This window comes from Hipposideros armiger, unplaced genomic scaffold (assembly GCF_001890085.2).
Source record: "Hipposideros armiger isolate ML-2016 unplaced genomic scaffold, ASM189008v1 scaffold_41, whole genome shotgun sequence".
Taxonomy (NCBI): domain Eukaryota; kingdom Metazoa; phylum Chordata; class Mammalia; order Chiroptera; family Hipposideridae; genus Hipposideros; species Hipposideros armiger.
The window spans coordinates 174,947-199,189 of NW_017731391.1; the positions used below are offsets into that span (position 1 = coordinate 174,947).

At 36.1% G+C, this 24,243-nt stretch overlaps 1 protein-coding gene across 1 annotated transcript in view; it reads left to right on the forward strand.

Moving 5' to 3' along the window:
- SYNE1 (spectrin repeat containing nuclear envelope protein 1) overlaps positions 1 to 24,243 on the forward strand; it is a 455,684-nt gene that overhangs the window by 157,667 nt on the left and 273,774 nt on the right. The window contains exons 23-36 of the mRNA XM_019638911.1: positions 1,796 to 1,954; positions 2,235 to 2,399; positions 2,814 to 2,948; positions 5,156 to 5,314; positions 5,531 to 5,739; positions 6,353 to 6,461; positions 8,109 to 8,273; positions 11,097 to 11,264; positions 12,730 to 12,894; positions 13,715 to 13,855; positions 17,699 to 17,859; positions 19,840 to 19,990; positions 23,070 to 23,297; positions 23,688 to 23,786. Of these exons, the coding sequence (XP_019494456.1) occupies positions 1,796 to 1,954; positions 2,235 to 2,399; positions 2,814 to 2,948; positions 5,156 to 5,314; positions 5,531 to 5,739; positions 6,353 to 6,461; positions 8,109 to 8,273; positions 11,097 to 11,264; positions 12,730 to 12,894; positions 13,715 to 13,855; positions 17,699 to 17,859; positions 19,840 to 19,990; positions 23,070 to 23,297; positions 23,688 to 23,786 (2,214 nt within the window). The remainder of the gene's footprint in view (positions 1 to 1,795; positions 1,955 to 2,234; positions 2,400 to 2,813; positions 2,949 to 5,155; positions 5,315 to 5,530; positions 5,740 to 6,352; positions 6,462 to 8,108; positions 8,274 to 11,096; positions 11,265 to 12,729; positions 12,895 to 13,714; positions 13,856 to 17,698; positions 17,860 to 19,839; positions 19,991 to 23,069; positions 23,298 to 23,687; positions 23,787 to 24,243) is intronic.

A 24,243-nucleotide genomic window follows, 5' to 3' on the forward strand; every position in this document is an offset into this window, starting at 1 on the left:
GCCCTGTCTACTACAGATAAAATAAAAATTGTATTTCTGTATCTATCTCTGTAAGTTTTTATATAGATAAAAAAATTATACTTTTAAATTTTATATATTTCTAAATATATAAAAATAGGTAACTGCATTCAATTTCTAGCCAATGTTTATAATCTGTGTCTTATGAGATCTTTTCTTTGCCTCTAGGACCAGGTCTATTTACACAACCATGAAACCCTGGAAATGTGTTTGGAGTGATAATCATTTTTATTTGTCTCATTTGAGTTAGAGTATCAGTATGCGGAACAGCCTCCTACTGAGGGTGGCAGTTAATTGACTTATTTAGCTGGTTTATTATCAATGAACCGATCCATCAGAGGAGGGTGAAACTAATGGGCAAAATGCAGTGTGTCGCTGCATTAATTGACATAGATTCATGGCGGGAAGGGAGCATTGCTCAGCAGAAAGAGCAGAGAGGATCTGAAGTGAGTCAGACAGGCATTCAGATCTTAGGTCTGATATCACAAGTTATAAAGCCTTGATTAACTTTTATTTCCTCACCCAAAAATGGAGATGACAATACCCAAGTTGAGAGCTTGTTGTGGAGATTACATTAGATATTTTCTAATGTGACTAGCACATCAGAGCACATGATATGATGTGCTCTATAACTGGTAGCAATTATTATTATTATTATTATTGATTATAAAGCATGATGATTATACCACCAAACCCTGTTCTAATGGGTTCTGTTCATATTGGATGAAGATTTTTTTTCATTTTGAATCATGGTGCCATTTTTTACATTCCCAGTTGTTATAAATTGCTATCAAAGAATCCTTCTACAATTAAAATAATATTCAATATGCTAATAATAAATATGAATGGCATTTAATAATATATTTCTATGTTACTCTCTTACTTCCTACATCTTCACAAGGAAAAAGTATGTCCTTATTCTGTTTTGCCAAAATGAAACAAAAAACCTGTTCTTAATATTTACATCTAGAGGACCAAAACTGATATCCAAATGAGTCCTTTTGAAATATTTTTCCAAAGCAATTGAGGACTTTGAAATGCAAATTGTGTGGATTCAAGTAAAAAAATTACTGTCTGTCCTGGGTTGGACTGGATAATTTCCCTGCTGTCAGCTGCAGAAATTGCTATGATGCTAGGTTACAAATCAGAGGTAAAAAAGTCGATGTCACCACTGCTCCTCATCCCGCAAATGTGTGATAATTGCAAGCCCTCCTGGGCCCATTGGTCTGCTGCCTTTTGTATGTAAGATCTGGGAGCCATCATTTATTAATGAGGTTGATAGCTTGTGAACATTAAGAATTCAAATGCTATATATCTTAGGATACACAAATAATATATAATCTTCTGTGTCCGACTCAGTAAAGTATAATGTGCACTGGTGTTAAATTTAGATTAAAACCTGATATGTAGATTGACTTCACTATTGATCACTCAGTAAACCATAGGCCTATTAGTTGGTTGGGGAAATGCAGGCTTTAGACAAATAACAATTATGATGCTCTGTCAGTCTCTTAATGTTAATAAGATGGGCATGAAATATTTAAAAATCTCAAAAAAAAGTGCTATTTAAATGCCTTATATAAAAACCCCTGACTTCAATGATGACTTACAATTCCCAAAAGAAATACTTCTCTCTGTACTTTTGATTTGACTTATTGCTGGTGAAAAGCCTCAGAGCTATATAATGCTGTTCTTAATTATTTTGTAATGGTTATGCTCTTTCTTTCTCTTTCTCTCCCTTTTAAATACTATTGTTGTGGGTTTCCTTTTCTTGTAGGAACTGTTAGCTTGTCAAGAAAGCTGTAAGAAAAGCATGACACAAATTGAAAAAGGCAGTCAGAGTGTTCAGAAGTTTGTGACCTTGAGCAATGTGTTAAAGCATTTTGATCAGACAAAGCTGCAGAGACAGGTCGTGGAAGTTCATATAGCCTTTCAGGTAAGTTCACTCCCTGCTTTACAAATGTGAGCGAGGGAACATATGAGGAATTCAAAGGACACCTAATTACCGTAGTTCATGGTTCACTCTGGCCAAATGCCTCACCAACTGGTGTTTGGAAACCAATAATTTACTTCTTCTTTCTCTAATTATTAATATTTAAAGGGGTTGATTATTCTCATCACAATGGAATGTATTCCTTGCAAGTATTTTTTTTTAAAGAAACGGTACTTTCAATAATAAAAAGCAGTGTCATATTATGATTACTTTTTAAATCAAGAACATGGTAAAGAAAACTGGAGATTGGAAGAAACATGTGGAAACCAACAGCCGCCTGATGAAGAAATTTGAGGAGTCTCGAGCCGAGTTGGAGAAGGTGCTGAGGATGGCGCAGGAGAGCCTGGAGGAAAAGGGGGACCCGGAAGACCTCCTGAGGAGACACACTGTGAGTTTATCCCTAGAGCTCCATCCTCATGGAATCAAGGCTATAGGATTGCTCACTGGTCTTCCAGAATATTCTACCAAATTTGAAAACTGCAAATATTTTTTTCTAAAGATTAAAAAGTACTAGTTGAATTTCAGATGTGGTGGAGTCTAACTCATGATCCTAGATGATGATAGTTCATTTCTGGGGCAGGGGGTGGGTGGGCGCTATTTTTCTCAGAACTTGTGGCCCATTTTAGTGAATAGCTCAATTGTGACAAACCTTCTTCCTTTGTAGATGGGGGGCAGCAGTTGCCTGGAAGGTCTGAATGGCTGACAGGCTTGTTCAGACGCGTGACTGCTTCGCTGTACAGTGTCTGATGCTCCCTTTCATTCTGCCCAACACACTTAACCACTTTCTCCCTCTCCGTGTCAGGAGTTTTTCAGTCAGCTGGATCAGAGGGTTCTCAATGCTTTCCTGAAAGCTTGTGATGAGCTCACAGACATTCTCCCGGAGCAGGAACAGCAGGGCCTACAGGAAGCCGTCAGAAAGCTCCACAAACAGTGGAAGGTGAGTCCGGACATAATGGGAACATGGTGTCATGGATGATGGGGGAGAGCAGGAGGCACTAGGAGAAATTTAGAAAGTCAAGGAAAATCACCATAGCCGCTTCTTTCATTAAAAAAACCCAAAAACCGACCTCGAATAAAACTTGAAGAAATATGATAGAATTTTGTTATTTCTATTGTTTAGTAATAGCAATTTTATCATAGACTTAAGAGTACTATTTTGCTTTCCTGATTTTCTTTTTATTTGGTGGGGGTTGGGGGGGAGAATGATAAGGGTGTTGAACTTACTCAGCGACATTTAGTGAACTCTTCTCATATGAGTAAATTATGTTAGCTATACTACTAAACATATACCTAACATAATTCATACATATACATATTTGCTGTTTTCAAGGATTTTACCATCTGGTTTAGATGGTTATTATCCAAAAAAATATATAAACAGGAGTTGGGGAAGATGAAAGAGGGCAAAGGGGGTCAAATATATGGTGATGGAAGGAGAACTGGCTCTGGGTGGTGAAGACACAACGCAGTATATAGATGATGTATTATAGAAACGTACTCTTGAAACCTATGTAATTTTACTAACCAATGTCACCCCAATAAATTTAATAAAAATTAAAAATATATAATATATATGTAAACATATATATAAACATATATGTAAACAATTATTATTGGTTAAGGATTCATTGATGAACAGAACATAACCCTTTCCCCAAAGAGCTTAGAGTCCAGTAGGAGAGGTGATTGGTCATGAATAATAGAAGTATAATATATAATAAGTCCAGAAAAATATAAGTAATATATGTAGGAAGGCTTTGAAGGAGAGAGGAGGGCCCACGTGGAAATTGGAAATAGCGAGTCAAGTGATTAGTTCTAAGCAGGACATTAAAGAAGAAGCAGAGATCCTGGGGTTGGGTGTGAGGGCGAAGCCATAGCAACGGGCAGAGCGAAAGCATGAGCGTGCCAGTGGGGCACTAAAGGTCCATTCCACGGGATCAAGTGCCGCGCCGTGGGTCTGTCCCACGGAAGCCGACTCCGGAGTCTGCACGGGGGAAACAGTTGCAGTGTAATGGAGACCCACGGAAGGCCGTCTTCCTCCAGCCAGACAGGAGGAGGAAGCTTGCTCTGGCCGCCGGTTAACAGGAGCTATTACAAGCAATATCAAATGGCAAATTTCATATGCGTTATATGAAGGGGTCATACAATACATAACTCTCCCAGGTTCTGTTACTTTCTGTATTATTATTATTTTTTAATCTCAGTAACATAGACTAAGAAATCAGCCCTATGCATAGGCAAAACAGTTAAGAAAATGTCTTTTTTACTTCCTAAATTTGAAAATTAAAAAAAAAAAAACTAAAGAAACCCAAGCTTTGTAAGATAGCTTAGAATCGTAATATATCATAAATGTATTATGAATAGAATCTACAATTGAAAGCTGCATTTTATTTTACACACACACACACACACACACACACAATGAAGCTCTCTAGAATATGGTGTGTCTTAGTCTTTTCCATAGCCCTGAGTCCTTTTGCTCATCAGTTATCTTAGTATTTTATTTTAAAGGTAATCTTTTAAATGTTATAGGATACAAGTTGGCTAAAACTAATAAATTCTTGGACTACAGATAAAGAGGAAGCTTATACTTATATCCAAAAGGAACATAAAAAGTGTCATGTTGTTTGAGTGCTGCCTTGTGTCGATGTCACTTTCTAAGGCAAAGAGGACATGGCAGGTGGTTGGCAGCTGTGGGCTGTTTAATTTTGGGTTTTTTACTAGTGAGGTTTCCTTGCGTTCCCCTCTTTGTGTAATGGGCATAATATCCGTCCTCCCTACCTCGCAGGGTTATTGACAGAATTAAAAGGGACGCTTGCTGGGGAGAGGGTGTGTGGCATCAGTGTGTGATCTGCATCTCGAGTCATGTCTAGCTTTTTCTAGTACACTTAGGACCATTAATGCTGCATGGGCTGCTGTAAAAATTCAGTAGAATAATCCCCATGGAAACACCTACCCCACAGTAGGCTGAGAGGGTTCGCTGGGGTCCCTTGGAAAAGTACAAAGCACAGAGGTGAGTGCAGACAATAGTGATGATACCAATGGGCCCTGAAGGGACTATTTTATGCCTTTTGCCACTTCGATTGGAAAAGTACATAATCAAGAATGGTATCATATTTTTCCAACTCTTTCTATCGAATGTAGGATCTTCAAGGAGAAGCCCCGTATCACTTGCTTCACCTGAAGATTGATGTGAAGAAGAACAGATTCCTGGCTTGTGTCAAAGAATGCAGAACAGAGCTGGATCGAGAGATGAAGCTGGTGCCCCAGGAAGGCAGTGAGAAGATTATTAAAGAGCACAGGGTACGTCTCACACACCTAGAGTGCAGCCATGCGAAGTCACATACATGGTCACTTAAAGGGTATAACTGAGACACTGGTTTGTCTTAATACACTAAATAGCTTAGTGGCTTTACATCGATACACTAAATGGAACCTTCCGTTGGTTTCTCTATGGAAACATAAAAGTGTTGCATGGCTTCTCACATGGATTATATAAAAATGTTTATTGCTCATCAGATGTTCTTCAGTGACAAAGGGCCTCATCATCTCTGTGAGAAAAGGTTACAGCTCATTGAAGAATTGTGTCTGAAACTCCCAGTCCGGGACCCCGTAAGGAACACACCTGAAGCCTGTCACGTGATGCTCAAAGAGCTCAGAGCTGCCATCGATAGCACCTACGCGAAGCTCGTGGCAGACCCAGACAAGTGGAAGGACTACACCAGCAGGTACTCTGGAATTGTTCCCAGGGAAAGACCTACACGTCTATCTTACTTCTGTTCATTCAATGATTATTACAAAAAGGAAATGGCATATGTCTCATCTTATGCAATAAAGAAAACCAGATTGTATGGTTTTGCCTATGTTCTTAAACAAAAATGCTTCATTCAATGAAAAGAATGGGTTTCAGTCAGAAACAGTGAAGCACTTTATTTCCTAATGACCCAGATGTGGCCTTTTCGAGGCAGAACTGGTTAATCCCTTTCTCTTGGATTTCCTCTTATTCCCGAAGGGGGACTTCTGACCCTAGGTTTCTGTATCACTCTGGTGGGTACATGGGAGACCAGACCTCAAGTGGTGCCTTCCTTACGCCCAGCTGCTCAGGCCCCGGACACATCTTTTTCCTCAACTCAGCTCCATCTGCTTCAAATGACTGGGCACAGAAGTGGCCACCTCTACCGTGTGCTTTATGTTCCTTTAAGGAAGTTTCCAGAAAATTTGCTAATCAATTCGTGAATCACTTGATTGTTAAGTTTCCATGAATGAATTCAAAATAGAAAATGTGTTGTAACCTTTCTGATATGGTCTCCCTTTAAGAAGAAAACACTCGTGTTATTTCAGAATTTCTGAGTTCTCATCTTGGATAGCTGCAAAGGAGAAACAGCTGAAGGGGATTAAGAGTGAGGCCGTTGATACTGCCAACCATGGAGAGATGAAACAGGCTGTAGAGGTAAATTCTGGGCCATGTTTTGTTACTGGAAAATTTCCATTAATAAAAAAAATCATGATAGACAATCTAACTAATGTCTTTTTTTTCTTTCTACAAAAATTAAATTCCTGAATATTAATCTTAATTTTAAAATTAATCTTAAAAATAAATCTCCTCGTGTAGCTGTGGAGAGCTATAGGGTTTTTTCTCTACTAAATTGTTGTTGGCTTTAGATTTAGTCACGCTCAGTGGTGCATCTATGCATCTTTGGCTAATGGGGAATCCTGAGAGGAAAATTGCATGCATGGGTGTATAACACAGCAAGACTTAAAACCTGTCACGGAAAATAAAAGAACACTAGGCTTTTTATACGTTTCAGCCATTCAAAAGCCAGCTCATGGAAAATGAGGGATTTGGACAAGGTCTCTAAGCATCCTTTCTAAGTCACATTCAGCCTACATGGGATCAGCTCCTGTGAGCTTGGGGACAGCCTGATAACCCAGCCATGACAGAGCCTCAGACCGAAACCAGTTTGCATTCTGTGAATGGCACACAGCAACCCTCTCGCTCCTAGATTGGCTCTTAGTTGTGTAGACGCACTCACACAACTGTGAAAATTCTTTAGCTTTCAGTCTTTTGCAACCTTGCAAGTCACATAGTTGCTGTTACTGAATATACTTTTCCTTTTTATTCCTATCCTCTAAATTTCACTTTTCTATTAAAATTATAACCCTGTAAATGCTAGAAGTGCTCAATATTCTGTAGCACTAGAAGGGTAGCTGTATTTGCTATTGGTTGCTGTTTTAATACAAAAAAAAATTTCTCATCTTAGAATGAAAAGATCACTTCCTTCTCAAGCCAACCATTTTCTGGCTCAGTGTTTGTCCTGTCAGACCCTCTGTGGCAGCATGCGTGGTTGGAGACCGCTGCCCTCATGCTACCCAGAGCAGTGTGGGACCGAGACGCTGCCTCAGTTGCCTTTCCTTTAGTCCCCAGCCCTCCAAGGGCGGGGGCCCCGGAGTCTTTCTGGCCTTGTCTTGGCCAGTAAGTCTTCCCTTTCTGGACTGGAACCATGCTTCCTGTCAGTGCCTCTCACTATTGGGAGTATTGACTTCTAAAAGCTAACAAAAATGAGGCGTAAAATGTGAATAGATAAATCGTTAAGGCATTCATAATAATATTCAACAAGTAAACTCTTCAGTAAAAGAAATCAGCTAACTAAAAAAAAAAAAAGACTCTTTTGTTCTTTTCTCAAAAAATACCATGGTCCTTCCAGCTCACAGAAACTAAGATAACAAAGGAGATTATATTCGATAATTCCCAATTTTGGTATCACATAGTCTTGCATAGGACTTTCAGAAGTGTCTTTGTCATGATGAAGGGAATATCTCTAAATATATAACCATGTGATTATGAAGGTAACTTTTTGGTATAGAGGGTACTGATCTTACACATAGGGTATTGGCATTGGGGAAACCTCTCTTTCTAGCACTTGGGGACTTTTGTTAAAGATTTGAACAAAGTAAACTAAGCAAGCTCTCTATTGGCCAATGAATATCTGGCATTCCTACCTCCACCTCACATACCTCCTTCGGTTGAGTCCTTTCTTGTTGGAAAGTTTTGATGCACAATTGTAATTTGTTCATCAAAAGTGCTCATTTATTTCAGGACATAAGAAATGGTGTTACCGAAAAAGGCGAGACTCTCAGCTGGCTGAAATCCAGGCTTAAAATTTTGATTGAAGTTTCTTCTGAGAAAGAAGCCCAAAAGCAAGGAGATGAGCTGGCAAACTTATCTGGTTCCTTCAAGGCTCTCATAGCTTTGTTGTCAGAGGTATGCCTTTTACTCCTACTCTTAAAATGTCAGTTCTGGGTGAGGAATCTAGAAGGTTCTTTTTCTTTTGGTTGTAGTTTAACGAGCAATTTTATAAAGAAAATTTAGTCGAAACAGAATAGTTGATACTTATTTATATGAATATTGGTAGGGAAGATGAGTAGAGTATTTGAATAATGGTCTTTGCCCTTATTGAATAGGTTAGTTCAGAATAATGATCTATATCCGAATTAAAAAGCTTATCAGATCCATACTTTTTACTCTTACTAAAAACATTATTTCCTGGTCAGTTTAAGGTATGTCATGGAGCCTAAGAGCTCAGGCATGAGAGTCAAACAAAACCCAGAGTTAAGAGTTTAACTCTGATACCCCACTTCATGTGTAACCTTGAGCTTGTCATTTAATACCTCTGGACCTTGAATTTTCTTACTTGTAAAATAGGGCCAAAAACATGCCAAAAGGAGGTGTCAAGAATAGAATACAGTAATGTATGTACAGTGCTGTACAAAGTAAATGCACAATAACTGATCTCTAGGAATAATAAAATATTCAGTGTTTAGTCTGCAGGCCAGCAAAATTTCTTTTAGGCAAGCTCTATTCATTTTTAACTTCTTGATATACATTTTAATGTTTATATTCCTTTATAGATTAGAATATACAAACCCATCTGTAATGGTTTATTTCTAGTAGGGCCCCTTCCAGCCTCTGTGAGAATATTTTTACTGACAAGTCTAAGGAGTTCGTACATGGGAAGATAATGTAAGAATGTAAAGTAAAATAGATAGTTATCAGTACTTCTTGAAATCATTAATAAACTTGCAATAAATAATGATCAATTGGATGACTACAAAGTTCCCTGCTTCTTGAAGATCTGGAATTCTCTCTAGCTGCCCCTAATCTAATCGTTTGATTGTCAATTAATCTTTTATTCTTTTAATCCACATAGACCTGCTTGAGAATCTAGTCGTGAATTTACATAACCCAAAAATACTCTGAATTGCTGTGGTTTTAGTTTTATGTGATAATTTTGATATATAACACACAATCTTCTTAAGAATTTTTGACAAATTGAAAACAGTGATAGGATTAATCAAATTTTAGAACATAAGCTATTCCAATTCTTTTCTGATCCATCTTTCATAGCAATAATCAAGTTTAGTTAGTCGCTACTACCATACTTCAAGTGAAATTCTGATATTCTTCTCTGCATTTTCATTGGTCAAGAAGGTAAGGGTAAAAGTAAGGAAAACATTACAAAAAGTAAATATATATGCAGATGATCTTTCTTTCTTTTTTTTTTTTTTAAGATTTTTATTGGGGAATTGAGGGGGATGGGAACAGTGCAGGGGAATTGGGGGAAGGGGAACAGACAAGTTGCTGTTGTTTTGTTCTTCAGTCTAGTTGTGGAGGACGTTGCTTCATTGGCCCAAGCTGGGACCATCATTGCGCTCTTCCCGGGTGAGACAGATCAGTCACCGGCTTCTGGATGGCCGCTCACTGTGGCTTGAGGGCCGCTATGCAGATGATCTTTGATCCAAGACTTAACAAATAGTTTTAGTCACAGCAATAGATTGATTTATATTTTGTTTTACACACACACACACACAACTTTGGCAGCCTTTGAAATTAGGAATTATTAGTCACCCTAACATTTTACCAAACCCATTTATTTGCTTTATCTTTAAAGTACTCTCTTGACACTGCCCATGGGACTGGTACCAATATCTACCTCTAACAAATACAAACATTACTTCTTTGCATACTCTTCTACCTTAAACTTCTGTAAAATTTATATCAATACTCTTGTTTGTTACTTAAGCCCTTAGAGAAAGAAGAGAAGAATGGAGAAAAGTAAACATTCTGTTCTTGTGCAGATTTATATAAAAGGATGGATTTGACACATTCAGACCTTCCTTTGATTATAATCCATTTAGTATTTAATGTTGAACACAAGGTGGTTGCAATTGTCCAGTGTAAGAAAAAAGACAGTGAATTGAAAATATTAATGAAGAGTCACTTCTTTCAATGGCACTGTGATTTACTGAGATCTGGAGAACATAGCTCTCATAGGGTCTTATTTCTGTTTGGAGAACAGCATGCTCCAAGTTACCTTGGACAAACTCAAAGCAGAAGAGGGTCAAAGAAAAAACATAAGAGAAAGAGAAACTGGAAGACTTCTGTGGAGGACAAATGATGATACAGTGTTAAAATGATTATCTTAGTGAAATTGGAGGTGGATGGACTGTGAAAACAAAAGATGCTGGCAAACTAAAATAGAGGAAGCAGAAGTTACAAGACAAAGCTGAAAACTAGGGAAAATGACAAGGAAAAGAATCCACTGAAGAACCACAAAATTAGAAATTATAAGAATGTTTTGTGTAGAAATATTGGAAGTGCATTTTTAACAAATACCCTTTTATTCTTCTTTTCCCTGTATACAAAGTTTTTCTTTATATAAATAGGATGGCTTCAACTGTCTTACAACACACTTTTTTATAACTAGATTTTAGACATGAGATAGTAATTAAAAGGATCCAGGAGACAATACATACAATATATCCAACAGTTTCATTATTTTGCCTTGCTTGTCAGGCTGAGTGGGTTTTTAACATGGCACAGAGCACTGTATCAAATGGGGCTTGCAACTCTCATAAGTGACTATGCAGTTTAAAATAATTAAAGAAGCCTCAAAAATATGTGAAAGAATAGAAGTTAGAGATCTGTGTATATATTTCAAGTTGTTGAGAAAGACTTTACACATAGTCTTTAAATATTTAAGATTACATGAGCGTATGATTTATAATTTTTTTCATGAAAACCTAGGTTGAAAAGATGTTAAGCAACTTTGGGGACTGTGTCCAATACAAAGAAATTGTCAAGAGTTCCCTTGAAGAGTTAATTTCTGGTTCTAAAGAAGTCCAGGGGCAAGCTGACAAGATACTGGACACTGAAAATCTGTTCGAAGCGCAGCAGTTACTTCTTCATCACCAGGTAGAATGCCTTGTTTCCCAATGCATTTATACAAAGGTGATTAGTGACAGAACCAGAGAGAAGAACAGTATATACATGGGGTGAAGGCAAAAGAAAGGGGGGATGGTGGTGCAGGAAGGAACCCAGCTGAATAGTTAAAAGAACTTGGCACGTCTGCTCTCTTGGTTAAATATTTCAGAAGATGCTGCCAGATACATTCTTAGCCTGAGAGGTTTGATATGAAAAAGTTCAAGATATAAGATCTATTGTAGAGGGAAAGTTGATTTAGCTATGAAAACCTTTAAAAAACTGGCTAAATTGTCCTTTTCATAACAGAGATGGGAAGCATAGAGATAAATTGCTTCATGTTTGAGATCAGTCTTCTTTTGTGTTTATGTTAAAACCTCACATTTCATTTTAAAATTTTGAATGCATGTTAGTTTGGGAAATTATAACTTACATAAACTACCAGACCTGTCAGAAGAATATGCTATTATGAAGAATTAGAACTGGAAGTAAAGAAATTCTGGTACATATATTGATAATAAGCAATTTTAATCAACTTCACTTGTCAAACTCAATATAAGTAGAAATAGAATTCAAATAAAATGTTTAAAGACAAAATTCTAGTTAATATAATGTATAGCAAAATACTAGTTAATTTTATATATATTAAAAATTGAAGTTGCATTAAAAGTATATTTAAAGTAGCTGCTTCTAAGCATTATGTATTTACTTGATAATTATAAAAAGGCTATGAGTATAAAAAAATTAATGCTTGGTATTACATTGTTCTCAATCATTGAGAAAGTGGTGTTTGGGTTTCAATTTACTTCAAGTCAGAGAAATAAGAGATTGCAGATATTTACGTGAATATTTTTAAACTCTTCACATTTCTTGGATCAGCTGCTTGGTTACATGTGCGTTTACTTTGTGAAAGTTCATGAATTGTACACTTAAGATTTGTATACCATTCTGTTTGTACATTATACTTCAATAAAAAGTTTATTTTAAAACATACTTTCCCCAGATATCTCAGCAGATTAATCATTCTGAATATACCCAGGAATTAAATGTCATAATATTAGCATTTATACAGCATACATGATTTTTTAAAATTGGAGTTAGTACTTTATGTTTTTAGGTGGAAGATAATTATTTTAGGATAATCATGTCAAATGAGTAGTTTGCCAGATTCCTTCTGGAGCATTGCACAAAATGCTAAATGTCTAAATTTGCATACAAGACCAAATTAATTATGTTGCTTACCATTAAAAACCTGAAACGTTTAGAAATAATATCCATCTTTGACTATAGAGTCCCCACTGCTGTTTTAACTGCTCGTGTTAATTTTAAAATACAGTTTGGGCCCACGCTGTGTGAGGTTGTACCTTTTTGTACCTTTACTGAAGTGTGGGTGTTTATGTCCCTGCTTAGCCGCTTAGAGAGTAACATTTATATCCATCTGTTGAACAAATGCTTCCAGCAAAAGACAAAGAGGATCGCTGCAAAGAAGAGGGACGTGCAGCAGCAAATTATGCTCACTCAGCAAGGAGAAGGTGGGCTGCCGGGCCGGGAGGAGCTACGGAAGCTGGAGAGCACCCTGGACAACATGGAGCACAGCAGGGAGAAGCAGGAACGTCGCATCCAGGTAGGAGACCGGAAGTCAAGGGCGTGTTAACTTCTGGCTCGTGGGTTACAGCTCATATTAGCGGATGCATCCCTTTGTTTCTGCTTCAGATGCTCCAACATTGTGTCAAATAACATGAGTTATCTCTTTTAACCACCACATCAGCCTTATGAGGAGAGTATTGGAATTAGCATGTTTTGCAAGTGTGGATGTTTATAAAGAAAGAGTTTGAGGATTTTACCCAAAGTCACCGAGTGGGGATCAATAATAAAGCCAAGATTTTAATTCACACTTATCTGAATCCACAAATTTGCATTGGATCATTTCACTTTTCAAGGTAGTCAGGCAGCCACACAGTTATGCTTTATTGTGATCTTGACACATCACCTGAAGAAGTTTTTGACTTTTGAAACCCACTCAGTGCCCATCCCCTTCCTTCTTTCTCTCTGTTCTCCTCTCTCTCTCTCTCTCTCTCTCTCTCTCTCTCTCTCTTTTTTTTTTTTTTTTTTTTGAGAGAAACTGGAAGGCTTTCTTTTCCTTTGTCCCTTATCTACATTTTAAGTAATATTGTTACACTCATAGTATGTTACAGCTGATAGAAAACTCATAGTCCTAGTCCACACATCCTGTTTTTGTAGATGGATTGATACAAGAGAAACTCTTGTAGAATCCAGTAGGATCATTTTTATTCAGTATAATGGTGTAAAATTTATCAGAGAGTTAACTGAAAGTTGGCAGCCTCACAAAGAATGGAAATGTGAACAATATCATGTGACACACTTTGATGATAACATAACATAAACATAACATGTTTTTTTGTTGTTTTGTTTTTCATATTTAGGTCACATTAAGAAAATGGGAGCGATTTGAAACAAACAAAGAGACAGTGGTCCGATACCTTTTTCAAACAGGTTCCAGCCATGAGCGCTTTTTGAGTTTTAGCAGTTTGGAAAGTTTATCTTCAGAATTGGAACAGACCAAGGTATATTAGTAACATCATACAGTCCCATGGTACTTATAATTCAGAAGAAAAACTGTGTTTCTACTCCCTTATTACTATTAATTATTATAAGTATGCATTTAATCGATACTTTTATTTATTCATCGTACACTCTTTCAGCACACTGGTCACGTTTCTCTGGGGAATGAAAAATAAATAAGATGTAAACATCAGGAAGTAAGGGAAAGTTTTCATTAAAGTGGGAAATAGTTCCCTAATAGATGCATGCGTTTAAAAATAAATCTTCCTGAAGGCAGTGATATTTTTACATGAACCTGATAAGACATAGAAAAACTGAGTTTGGGCAGACAATGAGCATTCCTGTGACGGGAAATGGCATAAAGCGTGAAAAGTGTTAGATATGGATTCTATGTTGTAAAGCAGAAAAATGGGGGTAGAGTCATAAAAGCAAGTTGTATCACAGGGACTCTTGAAGCCTAAAGCATTAGTCTCTAGGCAACATGGAGCCCGAAAGCCTTTTAAGAAAGAGAGCAGGTAGTCAGAGCTGTACTTTAGAGAGATGAGTTTTAAGCAGGTGTAGAAAATGGAAAGGGTGGAAAGATTGGAGTCATGGGATCCAATTAGAAAGTTATTTCATGAGTACATTATTATAGACATGCATTAGGGTAATGGGGACAGAGGCAAGAGACACAGTGAAGAAGAAAATGATACCCAAGGCTCTGAGCCTGACAGAGACAGTGAGGGTGAGACAGGAGCTTGAGGGAGCAGCTGTTAGTGGGGAAAGATAGTTATCTCTGTTTTGGGTGTATTGAGTTTGAGGCTGTAGTGGGATAGCCAAGAGGTAATATTTACTGTGCATCCTGGGTGAGCTCCAGCCTGCTTGCTAAATGCCTTGAACACTCAGAGCAGGCTGATAAATTGGTACAAAGCACTTGGAGAGCTGTACATGTTATATTGGTTCCTATTGCCATATTTTAAGTTTACAAGAAGACTGAGCTAGTATAGAAATGTATTAGCCAATGTATAAGAAAGAAAACTTACATTCATCCTTTCATAGCTTTTAGCAAGTAAGCCCCTGTGCTTCTGTTTTGTTTGTTTGTTTGTTTGTTTTTACCAGTAAAAGGCTTCTGTCTCTCTTACTGCTAGTTTTTAATGATTTCTCCTATTATTAACTCACTGAGTAATTTGAAGTTTTATAAGGCCACAGAATCTTTCAATTCTGTATGATTCTCATCAGCCATTTAAATAAAGCAGCATATTTAAATTTTAATTATGTTATATATTAAAAATATATCAGGTATTTTTTTTATAAAAACAACTATATTTATTGGTTTGATTATCATCTGGGGGTTCCACCCAGGTTCTGTGCAGGGGTTCTGATGTCCTGTGGCTCTAAGCCCTTTGAATCGGTTTATCAGCTATAGATGATGAAACAAGCATAACCTTTTTAGTCTTAGTATTAAAAATTTCCCTTAGAAAATAACCTTGCATATTTTGGGATTGATTTAAGAATGTGAGCTAAAATTTACTGAACATAACTATATGCTGGTCTAATCACTTGATTTTATCACCTTTAATCCCTGAAACAATCCTAAGAGATAGGTACCATTATTAATCCTGTTGTATAAATGAGGAGATACAAGATACATAGCTGTTAATGAATATATCCAAGATTACTGACTGGTGAGGCTGGGAGTCCAACCCCAGAGAGCAGATTAGCTTCTGTATTATATTTTCAATGTAAAACGGAGCCGCTTGACTAATTGTTTATATCCGCTGCTGCACAAGCACATGTAATCTAGAATCATTGTTCTCTATTTCTCTGCTCAGTTGACATTGTTAATGCAGCCTCCATTCCAGCGGTAGCCCTTGAGGGCTTGTGTGAAGGAACTTGAGTGCTTTCTATCAGCCATTGTGTGGTAGGGTGCTCACAGCAATATCATGTGGAATTTTCACAGCAAAGCTTTGCTGATGAGGAAATGAAAATGCAGTTATGTGGCTCAGGACCACACAGCTAGTGAAGGACAGAGCCGTGTTTCAGCTCCAGACCTATCTGATGCCAGAGTCTATTATTTCCTCCTGCATCCTGCTGCCACTCATATGTCGTCTTCTTAGGATGACCATATTCTATGGATTCTATTTTTGCTTTCTTTTTTTTTTTTACATCAACATCATTCTGTTCTTTGGATTCCTCTGCATTTTTCTTGCCCCATACGTAGCTCCCACAAAAGGCTCTAAGATTGAAAGTTTATAATAAGCATTTTCAACCATAATTCTACTTTGTCGATGTGTTTTTCCTTGGTTCTGGGAAAAACTAAGAAGAAAAAAAATACCATTTTATATTCCTCTTTCTGTCCATTGAATTCTGAGAGATTATGCTGTGATTCACAGTCTTCACAATTGAATCTACAATGACTGTAAGTTCACGTATAGCAATGGTAGGTACTTAAAACCACACAATTTAAAGTTGTGACATTAGCAAATACCGTATTTTAGGATATTGTAAATCTAACTACCGTAAGGAAGTTGTACTTAATCGTTTTTATTCTCTTCAAGTGCAGGGTACTTCTCTGTAATGTCAATATCTCTGTGAGGACATTAAGTCTTTCAAACATGAAGATACTAGTATTATATAGTGTCTCTCTCTTAGGTGGCAGTGTGTCATAACTCTGGGAGATGCTCTGTGGAGAAAGTGGCTGTCAGAAGTCTGACTTTTAAAAATTATTTACATTGGATTTCTACATTGCTTTTTTAGGTGAAGGGAATTTATGATCAAACTTTAAACCTTCAGTGAAATTCTCTTACATGAGAAGAAATGAGACACTAAGTTAATTTTTTTCACTCAAGATTATTCCTTGATTTACCTTTTTTAATTCAGTATTCAATATATTTACCTCACCAAATTCAGGTAACAGCTAAAATTTACCAGTGTCTCAAATATATCACTTTTTTATTTATAGTGGTTCACTATTATTAAAAACCAGTTTGTGAACTTTATCAACTATTTTATCCTCAATTTTACATGAGGGACTTAAAAACAAAACAAAACAAAAACCGATAATAGGTATCTTCCAGAGTGCCAGGCACTTAAAAATGAAATTGCTAATGAAATGCTAACAGTAACATTACAAGAAAAGTATCACTCTCTGCATTTTATATGAAAGAGTCAGAGACTAAAAAGGAATTCTCATAAGTCAAACAACTAAGAATTAGCAAATCCAAGATTCTAGTCCAGGTCCGACTGGTTCAATACTTACCTTCTTTCCATTATGTAGAATACGAACATATAATAAATAAGATTTAACAGCATTAAGATCAGATTATATCTCTTTTCAGAGAACTAGTTAACAAAATGTTTCTTTAAATATCAGTGGTACTCTGTATTGACTAAAATATTTAATTAAATAAACAAAGAGTTATATTTATTGCCCTAGAAATCTATTATTTTTATGATTGAAAAAATCAGTCACTATTGATCATTGCCTGAACTGGCCTGTAATCAACTAACATATAGGTATATGGATAAGTTAATTATCATAATGCAGCTGAGAATTCCAAACAATAAACCCAATTAACCAAGAAACAATGGAAAAATATTGTTGTGAGAATTTTTGGATAACTATGAAAGTAGATATCTGGTTGTGCATATAAAGTGATAGAATTTAGCAAAGTTGATTCTGGCCAGAATGAAAATATATCTTATTTTTATTGCTCAGAATATTCTATACTAATATTCATACATGAATGAATCTATCTATTTATCCATTAATTCTGGGGGAGACTCTGTAGTATGTATATGCAATTTATTCGAGGGAAGAGTTTAATGGAAGATGCCTTCCTAACCATTATCATATCTTTTTCTAGGAGTTTTCTAAACGAACAGAAGGGATTGCCGTCCAGGCTGAGAACCTGGTGAAGGAAGCTTCCGAGATACCACTTGGGCCCAAGAATAAGCAGCTGCTTCAACAACAGGCCAAGTCAATCAAAGAACAAGTCAAAAAATTAGAAGACACACTTGAAGAAGAGTATGTGCTTGACCAGTCCTAAACTTTCTTCCCTGAGATAAAGTTTCATACAGTCTTCCCTGTATATTGTAATCAGAACATTCTTTTAAAATCTCAGTGTCTGTGTATTTCAGCATGTGTTGAGGAAGCAACTCACAATTCAAAAGAAAGTGTCACCTATACAGAAGCCACCATCTATAACAGGGCAGAAAAAAATAAGGAATGTGGTTTTTGCCTCATAAATTGATTCTGTTCATGAGAAAGCCATATCTATTAAACTCTGTGGCCTTAGTACACTGGAAAGGGAATCTCAAAAAAACAACCAATATTAAAAATAATTTTACTGCAGTATTCTTCTGTCACCAGTTAGAGGAAAGAGGAGATATTTTGATTGTGTAGATTCTAGGCCCAAATACCTATGATATGGACCAAATGTCTTCTTCTCCAAGAAGCTCCCAGAGCTGTTTACAGGCCCTCCATATTCAAATTGTCACCGATTCATATTCTATTTCCAAAAATTAACTTCAAAAACCTGTTCTACTTTTAAATATTTAAAATATTTATCTAAAAAGAAAGAAAAAATAGTTTTGCCGATGGTGTCCTTTTATGAACAAAATATACACACCCCCAAAATTTGGGAGGGAATAAACATGAGGATATAGCCAGTGTTCCTCAAAATAATATGGTTGAGCATTTCCATTTCAAAGGTTATTTAGTGGGAAATTGCTGACACATACTAAGGTATAGGATATAATTTCTAAGATGGATTTTAAAATGTAAAATTTGTTTTTAATACTATTAACACCTTGAAATTAACATTGTACATTTGTCTGAACTTTAAATTTTGTTAAATTATTTATTTAAAGGAAATTATGACTCTAAATGTTGAGCACTTTGTATTAACTATTATCCATCAAGGTATGGACATAGTAAAACTTAAAGTTTATTAGAAAGGAAGCTAGTTTATGAGGACATCCATCTAAACCTTTACTTCATTTAAAAATTCGTAGAGTCTCACAGCTTGCATTACCTGTACTGATGAGTCATTAGACACACCCAGGGTGTACACTTGAGACTGCAATATTATTGAATTTGACAATCAATTATGCCATTGTGTTTTTCTTGATATCTCCAAGTGCCTTTTGGTAAACAGGGAAATTCTTTCACTTTTTTTTTTTTTTAACCAAAGGACTTACAAGTTCAATGATATACTAGATGTTTCTTACTCTTTTTTCGAAACTGAAAGCCATAATCACATGGTTCTATACGCATATACAAACTGGAAATCTCTACTTAACTTTTTGTTCACTTAGATTTATTACAAATAAAGCCCAAATTGTCTAGAAACAATGAGGGTGCTCATGCACAAGGATTGTAAAAGTATTTGGGAATCAAGACTGTACAGACATCTAAGAATTGCTGGAATTGTTATAGATTATAGATTGCAAGCTTAGCTCTAATGATAGAAACAGTTCCTGCATGACAGCATGAAATTCACATTACCAACTCTATCTTCATTCATAAAGAGGCATTTGATAAAGGTCTTTGAGATAAAGTATCAGTGCCGTATCTCTCCTCTAAGAGCAAGAGGCCCATGTCCACAAAAGTGGGACTGCTAAATAAATAACTGTGTGCCCTGGACTCTATGCAGGTAATTGACTTAAATACGTCCTGGCAATTACGGGTCACATGCAGAATTTAACTAGATTATATCTGTATTTGAACCTCTTTGGACCCAGCAATATTTTGGTCGAAGCACAGTTACATTCATAACATGGGGTATGTGCTACGTCATGAAACACTCATACCAGAGGAGCTAGGAAGACGAGAACTGACAAACTACGCAGGTCAAATGTGCATTTTTTTCCTTTTCGAATACTTTCAACTTTGACATGGTCACAAATGTCTTGACTACTTGTTAACCTATAGATTTAAAGGAAAATGTATTGTTGTTCTCTCTTCAAATACTGCATTTTATTTACGTAATTTGGTTAATTTTAGTATTAAAACCATGGAAATGGTGAAAAACAAGTGGGATCATTTTGGCAATAATTTTGAGACCCTGTCCATCTGGATAACTGAGAAAGAAAAAGAACTCAATGCCTTGGAAACTTCGTCATCTGCCATGGATATGCAAATCAACCAAATTAAGGTGACCGGCTCACACGTTCGTTACATTTATAATCCATGTCTAGCTTTTAAAAACTCCTTTCACACATTTCATCAAATGCTATTAGGCCCAGGACAAATCTTTCATTGCTCTGTGACCCTATTAAATTTAATTTACACAGAATGCTGAGCTAAGAGGCCTTGATTGATACTGGGCAACAGTTTATAGATGGAATTATGTATTAATATTGTCTGACTTATGCATTCAAAGTCAATATTATGTGCAATATCATTAAAATGTTTTTATGGTTACATTATTCTTTTCCTTGATTTTCAATTAACCCCGTTGGAGTACTCTGTTGATTCATTTATAGAACATGAAATATATTCATCATCTACAACTGTACTTGATGGAATTATCCCAAATGTCTAGTTCAAGTATTAGTGGTATTTACCTTCACAAACCACGAGGAGAAATTACTTTGTTTAAGTGAGGCCATCAGAGCCCGTTGCTCCAATTCCTTCATTTATGATGACTTTAGGGGCGTGGACTGAGATGTTCTGATCGCTTAGCTCCCCATGCTCTCAAATAACTGTATGCATAGACAGTCATTGTTCACTTCATTCAAAGAGTCTTAAGAAAAGTGGACTGAAAGCAATGAATTGTGAATGTTCATTTCTCGTTTTTTATATACAACGTTTACACATTTTCAGAGTTCAGCCACTTCTTTTTCTATCTCAGCTCATTTTATTGGAATGGGGAAACCCTCTGCCATTTCATTTGATTAAACATAGTAAAATAAGTTCCAAGGTGAGGGAACACTTCACATTATGACTCAGAACAAGTCATTACGATGTGCACGGTGGGAGGGTGCGATCTTACTTAGCTAAGATTACATGCTGTGCAGGGTACGCTCAGTCTGGTGTACACCGTCCACCTATGCCTCGTGTGGTCTAGTAGGACAAACAGAATCCAAGCTATTAAAGCATATTCATGAAATAGGTTTTATCTTTACAGCTGTTTTTAAAAGTTGTCATTTAATCATTTTTACTAAGGAAACAAAGAATTGCACGCTTAGTTTTGTCTCAAAAATTTCTTTTCAACAATTTGACATACACTTTTTAATTTGTTTACCCTCTCTACTAATTCATTTCACTATTATTTAAACCTAAATTCCAGGACTTCTGAAATATATCAATGATCAAATGCCATCACATTGTTACTCTTTAGGAAACAAAACGAGTATGTACTTTATTTTTGAATATATAAACATTCAACTGTGGACATTCAATTGTGGATATCCATGCGATCAGACTAGAAATACATTTAATATTCCAATATGGCATTTTTAAAATAATCTAAAAATAAATGAATATGAATAATAGGAAAAACACATTTGTTGGAAATAAGCAAAAACAGAGTGGAATACACTTTACTGTGGAATTTTGGCCAATAGGTTCCTATTCTAGTTCCAAAGAGAAGACTACATTACAGAAAATATTGAGACTGTGACAGTGCTTGTCATAATGTTTTCAATTGAAAACAACCTTAGGATGACATTAATTCACAACACTTGCATTGGTGTGAAGTTGTCTTTCTATAAGCCCATTTTTGTTCTTCATCACATGCTATTCCAAATTGACTGATTTCTTATTCCTAATGGATAATTTGTAAGTGATAAGAACATATACTAGGTTCATCTTATATCTTCTCCAATTAAAAAAAATTGCCACAATTCAACAATATGATTCTATAGTTTGCATTTATGAATTTGTTGATGACAGGTATTACTCTAAGAACTTTGATCCTCACTAAGATTCTTTCACTAGGTGTTGTAAGCACCTAGAACAATTATTGGCACATAGAGGACACTATATATCTGTTGAATTTATGAGTAATTTTTCTGAAAAATATGATTTTAAAAACAGCAAAATGTGAAGGAAGCTTGTATTAATGTTCAAACAAATTTCTATCATAGATACCACTGAAGTCATGCATAAGAAAAATAAAAATAAATAAGTGATACATTGGCACGAATCTGATGTAAATTATCTCTGGCTGTCTCCTCTACACAGAAGTTATTTCTGATGATGTTATCTAGTCAAAAGTCACGCATTTATTTTTTTCTAGGGTAACAGTACTTTTCATTTAGACTGGTTGAAGCTTAGACTTGTCTGAAGGTTGGCTTTATTTCGATTGGACAATTTGGCTCCTTTCCTCAGAGATTATTTTCATTCTCTTATACATGAATAAGCTTGCATGTTTATGAGAGAAACACCCCCCCCAACACACACACATACACACACATGTACACACACACATCCTTAGTGGCTTTTAGTACTTTTCGTGTGTTGGCTAATATATAAAATGTCCTCCTGCCCCCAGTGGAAATTATAGTAAGTAGGCTCTTTACTATAGAGTCCACAGCTAACGAATAAAGCAGTGGTCACACAGTGGGGCCCAGGCATCAGCTGGGAAGTTGTTAGAAATTCAAAGTCTTATTCCCACCGTAGACACACTGAGCCTGAGCCCCTGAGGATGGGGGCCAGGTAATCTTCATGTCTTCCAAATTTGGAAATCACTGACATCAAGAATAGATAATACATTTGAAAATACTGGGTTTAGTTAGGTAGGAGTGGGATCAGAAAAGCTTACATTGGTAAAATATGAAATATTTATATATATAATCAACTACATTTTAGGAAATTTACATTAATGTCAATATTAGCATTCCTATGAGTTATGGAAACACACTGCTTCCCAGGTTAGTTGGTTAAAATGTTTGAGTCATGGGGTAAGCAGGGAATTCTCTGCACGTTCAGATACTTTAAGGGTTCCAGGGATATCTCCCTGCTTCCCTCACTGCAAGCAAGAGTAGCTATTTCTCTTTATTCTCTATCCCAAGAGCGTGGCCACCATGTGTGTATTTTTCAGACATTCTCTGCATATCTATCCTCCACAAATGAGATCAGGGAACACATGGTGTTTGTTCATAGCTGCTCTCTAACAGTCCAAGTATGTTGAAATATCCGTTTTTTCTCTTTCTGCAAATAATTAGACCATTTCAGGAAGGCAAGCGTGCTCAGCTTACATTGTCATTTTTCTTGTTTTTAAATATTAGGTTACAATTCAGGAAATTGAAAGTAAGGTCAGCAGCATCACAGGACTAGAAGAAGAAGCTCAGTCTTTTGCCCAATTTATTACCACTGGAGAATCTGCTCGAATCAAAGCCAAATTGACACAAATAAGAAGATATTGGGAGGAACTCCGAGAGCATGCACAATGTCTAGAAGGAACAATCCTGGGACACTTATCTCAGCAGCAAAAGTTTGAAGAGAATCTTAGAAAGGTAAGCAATGGTCCATGCATGTTAAATTGCCTATTTCACGTTGCGTTTATAGTGAAATGCACGGAATAGTCCAGAAATAGCGGAATAAGAAAAAGACACAATTTTCCAACTGCTTACCAAGTTGTCAGTGATGCCTAGGTTTATAATTATTTATATGGTACATTTTTGAAGGAATATAAAAATGCCATACAGTGTTCAGATAGGCATTAAAATTTATTTATATTGCTTTCAAAAAATAAGACACATTCATTTTAGATTTTTTAAAAATATGTTTTATCAACACATTGAAAGTTATCCCAAAAAAGATAGGCATGGTGTTTCCCTAGTTACATTTTCTGCCTTAATGTGTATTTTTCCCATCATTATTTTTATATTTTATCAATGTTTTAGGTCCAGCAGTCTGTGTCTGAATTTGAAGATAAACTTGCTGATCCAATTAAAATATGTTCTTCAGCAACAGAAACATACAAAGCTCTCCAAGAACATATGGTAAGAGTATGATTCAACATTTCTGCTGACTTATCAACTCAGAAATTTGATAATTTCTGCTTGAAAAGCAAACATAGTAATTATTTTTATGATCATTAAAATTAAAAAGTTTTTTTCTTAATTGAGGAATGCAATTGATCAAGCATATTTACTTCCTATAACACAAGAAATATAAGTATGCAAATAAGTTTTCATTAACAACATAGGTTAAAGAAGCAGTCATTGAAAATGTATTTCCCTCTCTTAATTAGAACATGTAACTTTATAAGATGATAGCTTTAGTCAGCCCTGGTACCTCTTGCCAGCATTCTAAAAATTAAATGTGCAGGGAAAAAAAACAAAACATGTGCATAGCAGATTTCAAATTTTAACCCACTACACTCAGATGTGCAAAGAATGTTACCACACTAACCTTTTCCCAGCGATTAGCTTTTTTGGTCCTTGAGCTGGTGACCAT